Here is a 19,237-nt window from a genome sequence, read left to right on the forward strand (position 1 = left end):
CCTTTAATTACTAGATATACAATATTTTAAAGAAAGCTATTTCTACTGTGTGATTATAGTTTATTTATAACTTCCCTAAAATGGATGCTATACGTTGCTATGGGTTACAAATGGGATACGTCGGAATTCCTTTATGGAAAGTAGCTACTATGTAATAGATACAGTACCTATATAGGGTATTGGAGCAAATCCGTTGCGGAATCTGCTTCAAATTCGGGATTAACATACAAACTACGTGGATAAAGTCATACTACAGTGTAGAGTGATGTTTGCTTAGATTGTGTCTCCGAGCTATGTTACAGTATAATGTCAATTTTAGAGAATTGATCAACACTTTGATTTTAAATTTTATAGCAATATAGGAATGTTTCATTAACTATTATAATATTGTGTTCGTATTTAATGTAATTTAAGTCTTATCTTCTTAGAGAAATTCTTACAAACATTGTCAATTGTCGGAAAAAACGAGATTGTTTGTGGTTTTATCTTAAACGCTGCAATTTCAAAATATAGATAAGTTCAGGATCGAAATAATCACGACTTTTTAATATTAAATTATTATACTCTTAGTAAGTCCGTTGAACGAATTCAGAACCATAAGATTACTATATTATAAAAGCTGTTTCACGGAGACATAAAAGGTAGGAATTTTTTCGTATTCAAATAAAGTAACTATAACCGTATTTGGATGCGTTTTATGTTATTATTAAAAACAATAAATATAAGTTTAATCTACTTCCGCTAAGTGACTTATATTCTGAAGTAGGTAAGGTTCGTATTTCTGAGGATTAAAACTCTATTTGCACTGCTTTTCAGAACATTTATTTTACAACATTTTAATCTAATAATATAGCACACCTATTCTAATAACTCAGTGTATTGCATTATTTTAGGAGTAATGTATAAAAATAAATCTTATCTTTTTATAGCTCATGCGTTAGTCTAATTGTGACCTATATTACTGTAAAGTTTGCCCAAATCCTTCTAGTAGATTTTACGTGAAAGAGCAACGAACATATCCTCAAAAACTTTCGCTTTTACGTTATTATTAGGGCTAAATTAATTCCATCTTTTCAGATATCCACAGTGACTGCTTACATGGATCTCTCCCTGGTGTATGGTAACAGTGAGGGCCAAGCTCGTCCGATCCGTGCCTTCCAGGGCGGGCGGTTGATCACAGTGCTACGGAATGGTCGTGAATGGCCCCCACAAGACCCCAACGTTACGCAGACTTGCGAGAGCGCGCAAAGTATTAACGAACCCTGTTATTTGACAGGTGAGAAATAAAACAAAAAAAAAAAAATGAAAATAAAAAATATCTGTGAATGTCTTGTAATATAGCATCTTATTCGATCGCGCATTATAATGTCTTCGAACTTCCTAATTATGTCACTTTGTGACCGATAGAGCCAGGATAGAGCTATGAAAAATTAGAAAAACCTACTATCAATCAATTATCGTGTAATTATCACTGTAAAAGTATTGATGAAAGAAAGTATTTCCAAAGTAGAATTACTTTTTGATACTTTCGCATCTTTGTAACTCGCGCATACAAAATAATCCAATAGATCAATAAAGCTTTTGAATTTTATTAAGATATGTAGCAAACAAAAGACTTTTATGACGAAAGTTTATATAGACCATAGACATACTTGCTACCTTTTCTTCCGATTGTATTCACCTGCCAAGAAAACTTATCGAGTTTTAAATATAAGAATGGCATTGGGCTATAAAATTCTCATAAAATGTACTAGTTTTTATGAGAATATTGTACATTTTATAAGAATTTTGTTCAGTTGGCTATATTTAACATTTATTATCCTACTGAATATTTTCGATACAATTTTATAAAAAAGTACCCAATCTTTACAAATATGTATAAATAAAAAACGAAGAATTTCACGAAACTGTAGATATTAAAGTCAGTAAACTATAACATACCAACTATAAAATATATCAATACTAGCGGTGCGCTCCGGCTTCGCCCGTGGTACCTGCATGTTTAAACTATCTATCCACCAACTACTATCTCTCAAGTTGGATCGAACTGCACATGGTGTGCGAATTTTATTATAATCGGTTAAGTGGTTTAACCTTAGGAGTCCATTGAGGACAAACATTGTGACACGAGATTTATATAATATATACTAGCTTCCGCCCACGACTTTGTACGTGCATCCCCGTTTTTCCCCGTTCCCGCAAGAATTTCGGGAAATCCTTTCTTAGCGGATGCCTACGTCCTAACATCTACCTGCATGCCAAATTTCAGCCCGATACGTCCAGTGGTTTGGGCTGTGCGTTGATAGATCACTATATCAGTCACCTTTGAGTTTTATATATTATTATATAGATTAAGATATCGTTAAGCTAATATTTTTTGAAGTGAAAACTTCTTTAGCGGCGTTGGGTATAAAATCTTAAACTCGCGTCAGGACACGTGACCTGATCGAAAAAGCGTAAGACGGATGGATATCAAACATGCTCAACGTTAATAATCAAGTTTTCACTTCTGCCGGCACTCCCGGAGTGTAACCCGTCTTTTTTTCTATCAGGTGACGCGAGAGTAAACCAAAACCCTCAACTAACACTGCTCCAAATAATATTACTGCGTGAACACAACCGTATCGCGGACGCACTCGCGGCCATGAACCCGTGGTGGAGCGACGAGACAATATTCCAGGAAGCCAGGAGAATACACATCGCGGAAATACAACATATCAATTATTATGAATATCTGCCTATTTTCCTTGGTAAGTCTAAATTTTTTAAGTGAACTGGCTTTATAGGAACATTAAACAAAAAATATTACGACTAACTTTTGCTATTAAAAAACGAAGTTTAGTAGAAATGGGCTATTAAAATGAAGAATGTATTTTGATTAGTAACAGTTAATATTCTTAGCAATTTCAAATTTATCCACGTATCCTTGCGAAAAAGGTTGATTACGTAGGAGTAGTATAACGCTCCTTTGCATCAATCATTCTAAAGTAAATACGAAGGGAACCATCAATACGAAATATCTTGTTTACCTACTCAAAAGACTGTATTTTTATAAAAAAGTTTGCGAATTGTTTCAAGAATCCCAATTAAGTTTGTTTATCGACCTTCTTTGTTCGCAGAAGATTTTTTTCGGCTGAGTGCTTTAAATTCTAAGTATTTTATTTAATGAAGAGGAAAAATAATTTGGAAAATCCAAAAGTGCACGCCTCATAATTTTTTTTTAATAAATATTTATTACTTATTATTTTTGTTTATTTAATAACAATTAAACCACATCGAATCAGACCCTGAAAAATGAAAGGGTTCTATTCCTGAGCATACTCAAGCGTAAGAGAAAAAAAAAGACTCGATTAGTAAAGTATTTCGGTCGCTATCGTGTTAACAAGAAAAAGGATCCGCACATACAGACACACGGACGTCCAAGACAGAACTTTTTTAAACTGTTTTTTAACTAGTTTAAATAACAAAAATGACATCAAAAATATCATGAACGTTAAAAATAGTGTTTTTTCTTAATATGTGTGTGTATGTATTATCTTACAAGTGCAATGTATGATACATAAAGACATTTTAAGTTTGAAAAATCAGATGCTTTGCGCGAAGTGACAGTAGTGCCCACCTCAACGCTTCGCTTATGAGGCGTGCAATATAAATTTATTAGAATTTTTCACATTAGCCACTCTTCCACAACCATTGGTTAAATACAGCATTGAAGGGGATTAATTTAATTCTTTGATCCATTCTTGACTTTCTTGTATTTTATTTAAACACCCTAAAATTGAATAAAGGGTTACTTTTATTAAAATTTTGAAAGATTAATTTATTGAGAATGTAATTGAAGTAGTTAATTTTATTACCAATTTAATATTAAGCAATTTATGAATAAATTCGTGCGACAGTTTTATAAAAAATATTTATCTCTGTATTATATTTTTAATACAGAGTACATTATATTTTCTTTCAATTCGGAATAAAAAATAAACGATATGCAAAAGATCGAAAACAAGTAAATAATATTTAGTTATACAAAATTATTGATTGAACAAGAACCTCATATTACTATAACCAACCTATAACATTTTTTTTTTCAAAATATATGACACTAGCTTTCGCCCACGACTTTGTACGTGCATCCTCGTTTTTCCCCGTTCCCGCAAGAATTTCGGGAAATCCTTTCTTAGCAGATGCCTACGTCCTAACATCTATCTGCATGCCAAATTTCAGCCCGATACGTCTAGTGGTTTGGGCTGTGCGTTGATAGATCACTATATCAGTCACCTTTGAGTTTTATTTATATAGATTAAAGCAAAAACCATCAATTTTTAACATAAACTGTTTTTCCAGGTTATGAAAACATGGTGAAAAACCACTTGATATACCCGGGAGCACACGACTACGTGAGCGACTACAGCCCGCGCGTCGACCCGTCCGTACTCGACGAGCACGCGACGGCTGCGTTCAGACATTTCCACACATTAATCAGAGGATTTTTGCAGTATGTATTTGCAGATGTTTTGCAGTTTTTAAGCTATTGCAAAGCTTCTTGTTGTATCTTGGTTTATTATGTTCAAAGATGTTGTATTTGCAGTTTTTGTAGTATCTTAGTTTTATATACCTAATGTTCAAAATTAATGTGAATGGTATTTTGTAACCATAGTTATAGATATAAACACAATAAAGATCGCAAAGGATAAAATCGATGAAGGATTTCACACTAAGTTTGGTTGAATCACACGAACCTTTGAAGAAGTTTTGCAGTTGTTGCTAAATATTTTCGAAATTTTTGATTAGATCAGTGATTTGTTACGCAACTTCAAATTCAACTATCTCTACAGTAAATTATCAGTATTCGGCAATTTAAGTAACGTAGATTCATAATAATTAATCATTCAACAATATAGACAATTAAAAATCTTTTTCTACCTACCAATAACCTATTTCTAAATATCAAACAATCCTTATTTTTCGACCAGCCTAGTAACAGAGAACAGACAGTTAGCCGGCTACGCTCGTATCAGTGACTGGTTCAACAGACCTCTGTTATTAGAAGTGGACGATATCTTTGACAAGCTGACGAGAGGTCTGACAACACAACCGCAGTCATATAGCGATCAATTTTGGGATAGCGAAATGACGCAGTATTTATTCCGGTAAGTTATAAAAAGTATTGGAAACTATTGATTTAAATGGAAAGATAGGAGATATTACAGTATTTGGTTCTAAAATTAGAATGGTAAAGACACGCGTAAGTAAAGTATAAAAATAAGTCGCTTCATTAAAGTGTGAGTAACGTGTTGTTTATAATTAATTAATTGTTATTTTATCCTAAGTCGATGTTTGCGTTATTCTGTATTTCTATTTTTAGATAAGCTTTTTTTCCAAATCCAGGAGAAGTAGAAATTGCAAAAAAAAATCTTCCATTACCAATCTTATAGCTCATAGCTACAAAGCTAAGTAGACGCAATTTAATTTGGTGACAGACGTTTGTCGGCGGTGTTTGTAGCCGCCCTCATGAATTTTATGGAGATTTCTGTAAATCAGATGCAGCTGTCCACCATTTTACAGACTTTAACTCCGATTCTCTTAGAAATGACAGATTATATATACCTATACGTGAAGACAGTTGACAGGGAAAGTATACATTATAATAAGGTCTCGAATCATCTCGAATAGCCCTAAAGTTTTTACAGGCGTATTAAATTTCACTTCTTATGTTCTGTTGTCTGTGTTTTTAATATTTGTTTATTATTACTTAATTGTAGAGAAATTAATACTAAAATAATAAATATCATCAAGATTTATGGTAATTAGGCGGTTAACTATAAAATTTCTAAGGGCTTGGTCCTTGCTGCGTTGAGAAGGGTCGAGTATATTAAACTTTTTAGCTCAACTCAACATCGTTATTATACATTTGATACTAGAATATTAATACGTAGTTAAAACTTTATAATGAGGAAAATTTTAATATCATTGCTGAGTACTTATAACTAATTAACTACCTGTATTTATAAAGGTATATCGTACTAAAATAAAAGCCATAAAATATAACACCTACAGATTAATGGATTGAGATTTTTTTATTTTGACAAAACAACTATTTATATCGCTCATCGATGCGTCCATTAAATGTTTATTTATTTCACAAACGGAACAAAAACAATTAGCACCTTCAATTTGATTTTCAGTGAACTCATTTCGTCAGAGTATCAATATTTAACATTTAAGGACATGTCTTATATACTCTATCTAGGTCATTTCAAACACATAGTACCGACAACACAGACACAGAAGTGATTGAAAATTCTTTTTCTTAAAATATTAAAGATATTTCACAGCTTTTTCTTTACAACTAACTTTTGAAATAATTTTAAGGAATATTAGCTTAAATAATTGGGGGTTGAATGCTTCCGCGTCCGTAGGTATAACCGAGCGACACCCTACACGTGACCCCCGGGTGGTGCTAAACGGGAGCAACGCCGAGCAACAGGCGGCGGTGAAATAACCTGTCTCCTATAAAAGGATGGCTATGGGGGTCATGAGGAACTAAATAGCCTCAAAACAACCCAACGTAGAAGGCAACGGGAAACCACTACGATTATCCTCCCAAGAAAACTCCATCCATTCAGATAAAAAATAAACATGAAAAGTACAATTAAAAATATAGCGATGTCGAGTGCCCCGGTTGACCACCGGCGCCCAACGATTTCCGGGTCTTTGGGTGTGAAATATGCGACCGATGACTCCTCAGGAGTGGATCATCAGGCTCCTGTGGTAGTAAATGCTACTGAGATAAAAGAAAAAATATTGCTACGTAAACAGCACAAAATTGCATGCTGGAATGTAAGAGTATGTATTAAAACCGGGTAAACTCTCGATTATAGAAAATGAAATGGCCAATTACAACATTTCTGTACTAGGTCTCAGCGAGACTCACTTGAAAGGAAGTGGCCACTTCAAAACTGCAGCGAACACAGTATACTTCTCGGGACATGAGTCTGATAGTAAAAATGGTGTAGCTCTTCTAATTCCAAGCAAATTATCAGCTTGTGTCACCGCATACAATCCAGTATCAGATAGAATAATGACTATTAGAATTAATTGCAAACCAATACCGCTTAACATTGTCCAGGTCTATTCACCAACTGCACAGTCTTCCGAAGTGGATATTGAAATATTTTATAATACACTACAATCCACCATAAACAATATTTCTAACAGAGAGCTTCTCATCGTACAAGGTGATTGGAACGCCAAGATCGGCAACACATCTAATGACGATCACATAAGACACATTGTGGGTAAATTCGGGCTTGGCACTAGAAATGAGCGTGGCAGTAAACTGATAGATTTCTGTATAGAGAATAATCTGACAATAACCAATTCTTGTTTCCAGCATCATAACAGGAGACTTTATACGTGGATATCCCCAGGTGACCGTTTTAGAAATCAAATTGACTATATCACAATCCGCCACAGATGGCGATCGTCAATAACTAATGCAAGAACGTTCCCAGGTGCGGATTGTGGCAGCGATCATCAATTGCTAGCTGTGGACATCCGCACACGCATGAAATGCCCAAAGTTAAAGAGAAAAACAACACAATCCAACATCATGGACTCGGTTACCTTTCAATCTCAAATAGAGGATAAATTGCTGAAACAGAATTTTCAATCATATCAAACATCTGAAGTTTTATGGCGACACCTAAAACAATGTATTACAGAAACCATCAAAGAACTCAGTCTAAAACCGCGCATCTACAAGAAGGACTGGATATCAGAGAAAACATGGGACGTTATTAAGGAACGGAAGGAATTAAAGAGTAATGGAATAAATGACCAATCAAGACAAAGATATTCAGAGCTGAATCGCAAAATACAATTTATGTGTCGTAAGGACAAAAACCAATATTTTGAAGAGTTGTGCACAGAAGTAGAACTACATGCAAATAAATATCAAACAGCAGATCTTTTTAAGAAAATCAAACAAATAACGCGTAATTTCAAACCAACTTCCTGGATAATTGACGACAAGGATGGTAACCCAATACACGACATTGGAAAAGCGGCCGAACGTTGGAGAGAGTATTGTGCTGACCTATATGACGACCAGTCGTCTTCACCTCTAACTCCCATGCTTGACATAAGCGAACGTGAGCCAGATATTCTCCGCTCAGAGGTAGAAGATGCTATTTCTAAACTCAAAAGGAATAAATCACCTGGATCAGACAATATTGCGGCGGAGACATTGAAATGTTTGGGTAATCGTGGAATATCCATAATACATAAAATCTGTAATGTTATCTGGGACACTTTTGATTGGCCTCTGGATTGGACACACTCATTAATACTTCCACTTCACAAGAAGGGATCGGTACGGGACTGTAACAACTATAGAACCATTGCCTTAATATCTCACGCAAGTAAAATTATGCTTAATATTATAAATAACCGTCTTAAAGCATTTCTAGATAGAGAAATACCACAAGAACAGTCGGGTTTTGTAAAGGGCAAGGGTACACGGGAACAAATAGTTAACGTTCGACAGATAATAGAGAAAACATACGAGTATAACACCCCCGTAGTAATATGCTTCGTCGACTACCATAAGGCGTTTGACTGCGTAAAGTGGGTTAAATTGTGGGAGGTTTTAGTCGAAATTGGTGTTCCCCATCACTTAGTACTATTAATAAAAAGTTTATATGAATCCAATTATGGCACGGTTAAGCTAGGCAATGCTATTTCAAACAGCTTCAAATTTCATAAAGGCGTGCGTCAGGGATGCGTGATTTCACCGATACTCTTTAACATATATGGAGAACACATAATGCGTAAGACTCTAGAAGGCTGGCAAGGCGGGATTAAGCTAGGCGGTAATAAAATTTCAAACCTAAGATATGCAGACGATACCACACTCTTTGCATCTTCCGAAACCGAAATGGTTGAGTTGTTAGCTCGCCTAGAACAAGTCAGCAGAGAATATGGTTTAATTGTTAACAAGAGTAAAACTAAAATCATGATTGTCGACCGTCAATGCTGTCTTAACTCAAGAGACTTACTCAAAAACTATGAAATTGTGGAACAGTTTAGATATCTAGGTTCCATTATAAATAATACTAACAACTGTGAAGCAGAAATAAGGCAGCGCATCGGCATGGCAAAATCGGCTATGACGCAACTTACTAAACTTAGGAAGGATAGGAACATAAGCAATCGGACAAAGATAAGAATCGTGCAGTCATTGGTTTTTTCCATATTCATATACGGAGCAGAGTCCTGGACGCTCAAAGCGACAGATAGAAATAGAATCGATGCCTTTGAGATGTGGTGTTGGCGCAAAATGTTGAGGATTCCTTGGACCGCTCATAGAACAAACATTTCAATATTGAACGAATTACATCTTACAAACCAGCCACGATTATCGACCATATGCCGACAGCGAATGTTGAAATACTTTGGGCATATTTCACGCCGGAATCCCGACAACCTAGAAAAATTAATTATTACTGGCAAGGTTGAAGGCAAGAGGTTACGAGGAAGGAGTCCCAAGCGGTGGTCTGACCAGATTTCGGAACACATGGACCTACCGATGAATATGGCGCTACATCTGGCCACAGACCGGACTCGATGGCGTCAATTAATTAACAACCCTGGTGGTAGGAGTCTCGATCCTCAGTAATGAGGGAACGACTAAAGAGAGAGCTTAAATAATATGAAGATTAATGTTTTGATATAGGTACCTATTGTAAAACTTATATTCTTTTACAAATTCATGTTCTAATTGTTCGTAACCTTTGGTACATAATTTTGAATTGATATAATATTATAGCATTTTCTTTATGGGTGTCTCGAAAAATCTAATTTACAGGGGAATGGAAAGAAACAGATGTCGCACATTTGAAGTTTGGAAACTTGAGTTTGGAGAATTTCTGACGATGCAAATATTTCAGAAGTAGATACATATATATTATATCAGATATAGTTTGAATTCATGAAAGTTAGCAAATAGGTTTTATGTATCGATTGGTTCGGAATTCAGCCGTATTGGGACCATTACGGTTTGATTAGCCCGGAGCTTAATCTTCTTTCAAGCCGAAACCATTATTATAGACTGTACCTATCTATTCTTCGTCGACGTATAAAAATGACTTTATATTGTGACTTTTTATTTGCGTAGTAATTTGGTAGTAATCAACGAACATTACAGGCCTATATCAATAATGTTTTTTATTTATCTGTGGTTTTAGGCTTAGGTATAAGAGATATTATTGTTTGTAAATAAATGTTTCAAATTCTTAGCATACCTACCAATGTTCAAAAATTTACAAATATTTTTTTGAAAGAATAATCCTTACACAATGCGTATTTTCCAAATTCAAATAATTTTATAATACTAACACTATATTATTGTACCGATACACATTTTCTAATACGTATCAGTAATGTGATTCGATACATATTATCGTATCAGATACTTGCGAAGTTTGAGAGTGAATATACGAAACCAACAAAGGAACTTTCATAAACACAAATTGCCCAAGTTCAGCATTAAAGATATTATTTAATATAACATATTGAGCTTACAAACTCCATGCCCGCAAAGAAGCTTCAAGTGATTGCAATATCGACAGAAGTTTCGAATAACACACATAAACTTTGGGTTAATACTATTGGAGTTTTAAAGCTAAGATTGAAATCAATATTTAACTCTATTAAAGATTAGATACTGGTCAACGTATACAATAATTATATAATATAAAAAATTATATTTATTATTAATTATATATAAAAAATTCCTCAACTAGTACACTGTTTTACTGTTTGTTTTGATTCACTATAAAAAGCGTTAATGTTTTTATTGAATCGTTGATTAATCTAAGTATGAAATAATATTGGAAGTAATGTTAAATTGGAAGTATGAAATAATTTACACACGTTTTAAATAAGATCATATTTTAATCGACTGAGGACATCAGCTTCTAAAGATGTTCAGTGACAAATAAAATTTTCTCATCGTTTCTATAGACGTAACAAGACATACGGAGGTGACCTTCGAGCGACAGACATCCAACGTGGTCGTGATCATGGGCTGGCCAGCTACATCGACACCAGGGCCGCTTGTGGACTGCCTGTTCCTAGGACCTTCAAGGATATGACCGACTTTATAGCGAAACCTGTAAGCTTTTAATTACCTATTTGAATCTTATATCTAACTAATCGACTTAAATTATGTGGTGAAATTAAGTGGTGAAATTATTGAAGTATTTATTAAACTGATAAGATGTTTTTGAATGGCATTCTAAACATTTTTAAAGTGAAACTTTTATTACATCGTCTCAAAATTTTTGGTCTGTGTAGCGCATGTCGCGTGTATCACGAGTAGGTATACCTACTCGGCAGCCGACCGTTACGCGACATGCGCTACACAAAGCAGTGTTCGGAACCGTTCGAACAGTTTCACTTTTACCGTGGTTTCATAAACCCACACAACATTTTTCTTGTTATATTTTTCGTGTTTCTATACTAATGCATTTTACAACTTTAAATTTATTTCTTCCCTTACATGTTCCCATTTCTAAATAATGCACCAAATAACTTTATTATTATAATGTTAGTTGGAGACAGATTTAAATTTCCGCTGTGAACAGAATATTTTTCAGTAAATCCAACATTCCGTATATAAGTTAAGAGCCAAAGTGGAAGATATTCTCGACTGTCTCTCATGAGACACGTTTTCTGATTCTTAAGAACTTCATAAGTATTATACTAGAATTCTTAGCTGAGACTCCGTTGGTGTTAAAATTAAACAAATGCGTTGTTCAATTCTATAAGTATCATCTAAAATAAAATATTATACATTTTTATAACACAGAACAAGGACAAAGACAACAGAGGAGGAAAAGGGTAATCGGAAACAATAACAAAAACAAAACACCACGCTTTCGCGAATTTTAATAAAGCGTATTGTGATAAAAGATTTGACTAATAAAGAGAGAGCAGGCCGGTAGCGATACACAATTTATACATTTATTTAAATAAATGTTGATTATTTCATATTATCTGTTTCTTTAATGGACATTAAAATTTGTAGTTGTATTTGGATAAAGGGTGTGTAGTTGAGTACTTAATGACAATAATTATCTCCAGGAATAAAAATACCATACGATTACTAAAACATTATATTTAAACATGAAAAAACGAAAAGTTTATCTACACTAATATTATAAAGAGGAAAACTTTGTTTGTTTGTTTGTTTGTTTGTTTGATTGTAATGAATAGGCTCATAAACTACTGGACCGATTTTAAAAATTCTTTCACCATTCGAAAGCTACACTATCCACGAGTAACATAGGCTAGGTTTTATCCCGGAAATCCCACGGGAACGGGAACTATGCGGGTTTTTCTTCGAAAACGCGGGCGAAGCCGCAGGCGGAAAGCTAGTTATGTATAAAATCAAAATGCAGACAGCGTCCCGGTTATCTTCATCGCTCGAAACAAAAGCAGGCATTGTTACCGTCTACACAGACCAATAAATAATACTGCTTGTTTTAGCAAAGAAAGCGCAGTTTATCAATGCTTATAAATTCTCACAGACTGGAGTGTCAGTGGTAAATCCAATGTTGAAAGAGACTATTTCTTTTTTCGTTAAAGACAAAGCGCCTGATGCCGAGGCACATACAAATATATGGCTACGGAAACACTTAGATTTCGAACGCCGAATGAATATATGCTCTTTGCTCGATTGCTCATTGAAACAAGTTTCAGGATATTTATTTTCATTACACGTACTGAGTACCAAATTTCTTAAACGTTTTCAATTCCTCACGCTATTTTACTCGGGATTGCAATGGAATAACAAGGAAAGTTTCTCGCCGGAAAGTTGAGTTAAACATTTGAAATTTGTGTTTATTTAACTGAAGAATTATGCTTGGTGCTTGTTTGGAATTACACGATTTATAAAATATACGTATGAATAGAGTCTCGTTTTAGCCATTGAATATCGTTTGTTTTGGTTGATTTTGTTTGTATGGAGTCAGGATGAAAAATTTCCTTGATCATTACTCATATTCTATCCCATTAATAACGAAATTAATGTCAATATTATCCAATAAATCACCTGAATAATATACAAGTCACGTAGCTTCGTATCCTCAAACAAAGTTTTACACATTTGTTCCACATAGGTACATCATATATACTGATACATTTGAGTGTATGCGGGTTCCTTATCTAATCTTCAGTCACCAGGAATCTATGAAAATTTTTCAATACTTTGACTTTGTACAGAACGTAGATATTTTAGACAGCAATCTGTATAGTTGTCAAGCGTAGAGTGAACAAGTACCTTCTAGGGAAGCGCGTTCCATCTTAGACCACATCTCAGCTTAAACATCAGGTGAGATTGTGGTCAAACCTATCGACAATATAAAAAGGTGTTCAATACTTTGACTTTTTCACAGAACGTAGATATTTTAGAGGTCTTGTACAAAGATGTGCGGGACGTGGAAGTGGTAGTCGCGGGGTCTTTAGAGGAGAATGTACCGGGAACTCAAGTCGGTCCCACATTCCTGTGCATCCTGACGGAACAGTTCTTCAGGACGAGGGTCGGGGACAGATACTTCTATGAAAATGGCGATCCAGAAACTGCTTTTACTTTAAGTAAGGAAGAATTTAAGAATACTGAAATTATTTTGAGTATGATCAGTTTATTTATTTATTTATTTCAAGAACGAATAACATAAAAATTAAAAAGTAGTTAAACTCTAATACTTATTATTCGTTTAGGTATATCATAAAATTTTGGCACTATATTGCATACATTATTTTCACAGCAGATCTGTAAAGCAATGGTAATTAATTAATTATGGATTTATTAAAGAAAAAAATCTCATGAATTGAGTCACTCTTCTAGTTGGTTCTTTATTCAATATAGAGACAATACATATTATTCAACATAGACTAAACATTGAAACTTTTCAATAGGTCAACTGAACGCCATACGTCAAGGAGCATCCATGGCCCGTATTCTGTGCGACAACGCCGATAACATCCATTACATGCAGCCGAAAGCCTTCCAGCTCGTTTCAGTCGAGTAATTTAATTTTCTTTAAAAAATAACAATTCTATCTCTTCTTAGGAATGTAATTATTTTACAAAACACTTTTTACTTTTTACTTTTTCAGAAACAAGCCTGTTCCTTGTAACCGTTTGCCCGTCATTGACCTGAGTTTATGGCAAGATGGCAGAGGAAGCTATGGAAGATAATAATCAAGCGATGTTAATTTAGTTTCTAATTTAAGGTTACTTGTATAAAACTGTCCGCTAGAAAGTAAAAGTAGTAAAATAAAGAACAATTTTATGTCTACTATATTTACAATTCCAACGTACAAATGCTCGTTTATTTCACAGTAATAAAATATTTTATGTTAGTACATATTATTTTCTATTACTACATTTAATGTTTCTTCATTAATTGTATGTGTTAATTAAAAATAATTAGGATGTTGTAAATATTTTTATTAAATTTTTAAATACTTATAGTAGGGGAGGCCAAGAGGGGGATTTGGGATTTACTCGAGCGCGTCAGATTACTATAAGGGACGGTACCTTAGCTATTCATTAGTACCTCTAGTCAATATGAGCAGTAGTGGTTGGTGGGTGCGCTCAGGGGCCCCGCTGGAAAATTTGAATAATCCATAATTCCCTAAGGTTGAGCTCGAATCGTCAGATTAGCGAAATGGGGACTTCTTATATTGTAATTAACCCCCCCATATATTAATCTGACGCGCTCGAATAATATTACTTTAATTTTTTACCCTTTCTTCATAGCGATTAAATCGCCACTTAAATCGTCACATTAACGTATACTTTTTTTCAGTGACGTCCTGGAGCATGCAAAATATCAATATCTAACGCGCTTGAGTATTTCCAAGCCAATTTTTTTCTTTTTTAAATTAAAAAAAATCAAAAAACCCTTCCCCACCGCTAAAAGTGAAAACATTATAGGACCTTTTTTTCTCGCTATGGTCTAATCTACCAATTCTAATAGGTTCCCGTGACGCTCGAGTAAATCCACATTTAGCATCCTGGGCTCCCCTACTATTACATTGAAAGTGTCAGTGGACAGAAGATAATGTATTTGTTATAATTACAAAGACTATCACAATAAAGTACATACCGTATATAATTATCCAAGTGACGTTATAGTTTCATAATATTTTAGTAACTCCTAAATGTAATTTTGAATAAAATAATTATCTTATGAAATAATTATAATGAACTGTGTGTAATTATAATGTAGGTACCATAATTTTATATTGTAAATAAATGTTTTATGAAATACGAATTTTTTATTTCTCCAATAAATAAGTCACTACTTCGATACAAATAACTTGATTGAAGAACGTGTCTCCATTGCGATCGCGTCACGTTCCTAAATGCTATTGATCCTTGCCTTAGAATCATTTGCTCGAGGGACAAAGGTGATTGATTAACTTTGTGTCCGTTTCGAACCCAATTTTACTACGATTTCCTTGACTTAAATTCCTTGCGCTGCGTAATAAGCAAGTAATAATTGTCATTATTACGAATTCCTTTAACTGGCTTACATTTTATTAATTCTTTGACTATCTCAATATCTAATTATTATTAAAAGAATTCCCTTTTCAATCGACTTCAAAAAAGGGAGAGAGTGGTTCGCAATTGGATCTATCTGTTATATTTTAAGGGTATGTTACCTCCAAACATTTGACTGGCTAAACCGATTTTTATTCATTTAAATTTTGTCTAGCTCTGACAATTAGAAAGCGGCTTAATCGTGTGTTAAAAATTAAATAAAAAAATATTCTTATTGTAACCAAGAATTCCTTGTATAGTATACACTATACAAGGAATTCTTTGAAGATACGTCCACCAAAGCCACAGTAATTTTACTGTGGCTTTGGTGGTCGTATCTTCAATTACTTCTATTTGTCTTTAAGAGACCGACAGGAAAACTATTACAACTCATTTACAAGTAAGAGCATTTAATTTAAAATACATGTTAATTTAAGTAAATTATGATAATAAACAAAAATGCATTAGTAAATAATTGTTCATTTTCAAACACCTATACTTATCTGTACATTTCGAAATTTATTATAGGGAAAATTTAGCAAAACAATGTTTAATTTTAGTAAGGTCAATTTTATTAACTACTCTTCTTGTTTACAAATGAAATATCACAAAGTAAATTTTTATTCATATACCTGACTTTCATTGTTTTCCTTTTGAAATCAATTTCAATACTATGATATACAGTTTTTTTCATCCTCATGCTGAAAGCAAAGTGTTCTAAACTTCACATAGCGATTTTTTATTAAAATAAGAATATTTCGTTCTTCTGCTATGCTATGAACCGACACCTACGACAACCTAACACACATACAATATACGTGAGCACAAAGCAAAGGATAAATATAATTTCAAGTGTAAAGGAATGTTAAATTGAACATTTAAATAAAACCCGGCTAGCATGTAATTGCGTAGCATTTGGGATAGTTTATTAGATTTTTATTACCCTATTAAGTGTGTAGAAGAAAGATCTTATGTGTATTTCCAAATTATCATGTTGTTCGTAAATAAATCTAGCTCATACTTATTCTTCAAGTTACATTTAATTATAATTTTATTTAATCTGGCTTCCATAGAATCTAAAGGTGTGAAAATCGAATTAGATTCCCAAGATCTATTGAAGATAATCAGAGGGTTATTTGAGATAAAGGAATTTTCTCAAAATTATCCAGCACACAGAAGTGACAGTAGTTTTAGATATCGCAATCCTTATCACCCAGAAGATGGTACTGTTGATGAATTACAAAAATTGCAAATGCAAAACGTTACCTATAAACAATTGTTGCAAAAAGAAGACAATTTGGAACAAAAAATTGAAGAGGATAATAACAAGTTCCTTAAAAATGCCAACAAAATAAGTGACGATGAACTCAGTGATGAAAATAGCATAGAAAATGACTATAAGAAGATACATAAACTTAATCCTTTATTGACGAAAGAAACAAAGTCTACAATGACTCACCAAAAACTACCGGATCAGACAAAAATGAACCACGATCGAAAAAACTTCACACCGTATCAAATACGCTTCGATTTTAAAAGGAGAAATTAAATTAGTCAGTTCAAATTGATGATTCTATTAATCAAAGGGTTTTTATTTATTAGTAAAATTCCATTGTTCAAAGAAAATCACAATAATTAATTTTACGAATAAAAACTATGATAGCGCGACGGCACAACAAAGGCTTTGTAAATGACCGAGTACTTAGCTTTAAAAATATGAGAGCCAATTAAAACAGAAATAAAATAAAATAGTACGACTTAATGATAATGAACATGACATTGTGATGAAATATTGTCGCAAACTGTTTTTGTTAATCTAAAAACCAATACCATTGTTGAGAATTCTTAATTAAATAAAGAACACCATTATAAATTATGGTATTACCAATAAAGAGCTTAGCTATGATTTAATTAATCTTTCGATGCAATTAGACCTTGATTAGACCATGTGGAAGACGCTCTAGGTTTCCTTGCTTTAAATAAAAATAAAAACTTTGAACTTGGAGTACATACGAGCATGCCGAGAAATAGTGCTATCTATGGTTGGTAGTTGTCACTCGTGTACTTTTGTATACTTACAGACAATACTCATGTAAGTAGGTAGGTATTAAATCATAGAATAAATAGATAATAATATAACGCACACGGGCATAAGTCTGAACAAAAAACATGTTTTATGGCATATATGTTTTCTAGTTACTTTAATAATTGCATCGAAGCCAAGTTTGCAGCTACAATTTGTCAAGAAGTGTTCGAGGTGGAAGTATGTTAATGAACTGGCACTCAGCCATTACAACAATTTAAAGGGAATTAAATAATTTATTTACAAAGTTCGACCTTAAGACCTTTGAAACATTATTTGGGCCAATACTCGTGTTAATGAAATACAAAATTTAATAATTTGAGTTTGTTCAAAATTAGTTTTCATTAACAATATCAAGAATACTTCAATCTGACAACTGCTTAATTAACAGACTCATTATAATTAATACATTAATTATATTAATCTATATCTTAGAAAACCGATTTTATTTATAGATAAGACGATGTTATATCATAACTCATATATATTAACTATAAATTAATAAGTAAGTGTCATTATTTTAGATCCTTCAGGTTCATTCCATCAACGGTTGTTATCATTTTATTTTTCAAATATTCAAACACAGCATGCTTAATAACAATCACTACATAGTATAAAACAAAGTCGCTTTCTCTGTCCCTATTTCCCTATGTCCATTTGTATGCTTAAATCTATAAAACTACGCAACGGATTTTGATGCGTTTTTTTAATAGATAGAGTGATTCAAGAGGAAGGTTTTAAAAGGTTTCGTTTTAGAAGGTTTAGTATATAATTTATTAGGTTTTAGACAAAGCGGGCGAAGCGGCGGGTGGTAAGCTAGTTAGTTTATAATATGGCTCTTAATCAATCGCTAAATATTTTGTTAAATTATTTTATTATCAAAACATAATTTTAGGTAAGAGTTTGATAACTATTTGAAAACAAAGCCTATTCTAGTTTCAGTTTTAATGAGAATTCTACATTGTTTTCCATTAGTTTTATCAAATCAAGGTTTAGTTTGTGGTCCCTTTGTTTTTGTTCACTTTACAACCATTTGTAGTGAAACCACACATCGTCTGATTCATTCTGTATAGGTTCAGTGAGATGTGCTCTATCGATTCTACACATACTAAATATGTGTATTTTCTATTTTAATATTTACCTACAAGTTTAACTCTACTAGGTACAACAAGAAAATATATAGAACTTAGGTATAGAAATATCATACTAAAACTCCCTTTTTATTATTTCTTCAAGTGGTGTTATTATTTACATAAACAAGAGACAACGATAACACAAGTTTCAAGTTACAAGTTATCACGCTATAATTTCTTGTTGATTTATGTGACATGAAATCTATAGACCAGTCCAATGGAAATCTTTGTAATGTGCCGTGAATTATGTATGTATTTTGTCTACAAATCAACGTTATTTGTACGTCACACAATCAATAATAAAACATTAAATTATGTGTGTGTATTATAAAAAAAATATTGAAGTGTTTTTTAGCGACTCTGGTGGGTAATCAATAATAATCTATGATTTTAAAACACGCTTATC

The 19,237-nt window shown here is 33.2% G+C and overlaps 1 protein-coding gene across 4 annotated transcripts in view; it reads left to right on the top strand.

Moving 5' to 3' along the window:
- LOC149908491 (peroxidase-like) overlaps window positions 1-15,171 on the top strand; it is a 54,308-nt gene extending 39,137 nt beyond the window's left edge. For 3 of the 4 annotated variants that reach the window (XM_090101976.1, XM_090101978.1, XM_090101977.1), the window contains 8 exons: window positions 1,078-1,276; window positions 2,553-2,750; window positions 4,345-4,495; window positions 4,974-5,150; window positions 11,026-11,176; window positions 13,461-13,659; window positions 13,984-14,092; window positions 14,184-15,171. In XM_090101976.1, the coding sequence (XP_089958102.1) occupies window positions 1,078-1,276; window positions 2,553-2,750; window positions 4,345-4,495; window positions 4,974-5,150; window positions 11,026-11,176; window positions 13,461-13,659; window positions 13,984-14,092; window positions 14,184-14,265 (1,266 nt within the window). In that variant the 3' untranslated portion in view covers window positions 14,266-15,171. Of the gene's footprint in view, window positions 1-1,077; window positions 1,277-2,552; window positions 2,751-4,344; window positions 4,496-4,973; window positions 5,151-11,025; window positions 11,177-13,287; window positions 13,437-13,460; window positions 13,660-13,983; window positions 14,093-14,183 lie in introns of those variants that run through there. The other variant, XM_090101979.1, reaches the window with a different exon arrangement.
- Window positions 15,172-19,237: the final 4,066 nt, after the last annotated feature.

Source organism: Colias eurytheme, chromosome 5, assembly GCF_061535395.1.
Source record: "Colias eurytheme isolate Ceu_HAF_F1 chromosome 5, ilColEury1 Martin Lab GWU primary, whole genome shotgun sequence".
Taxonomy (NCBI): domain Eukaryota; kingdom Metazoa; phylum Arthropoda; class Insecta; order Lepidoptera; family Pieridae; genus Colias; species Colias eurytheme.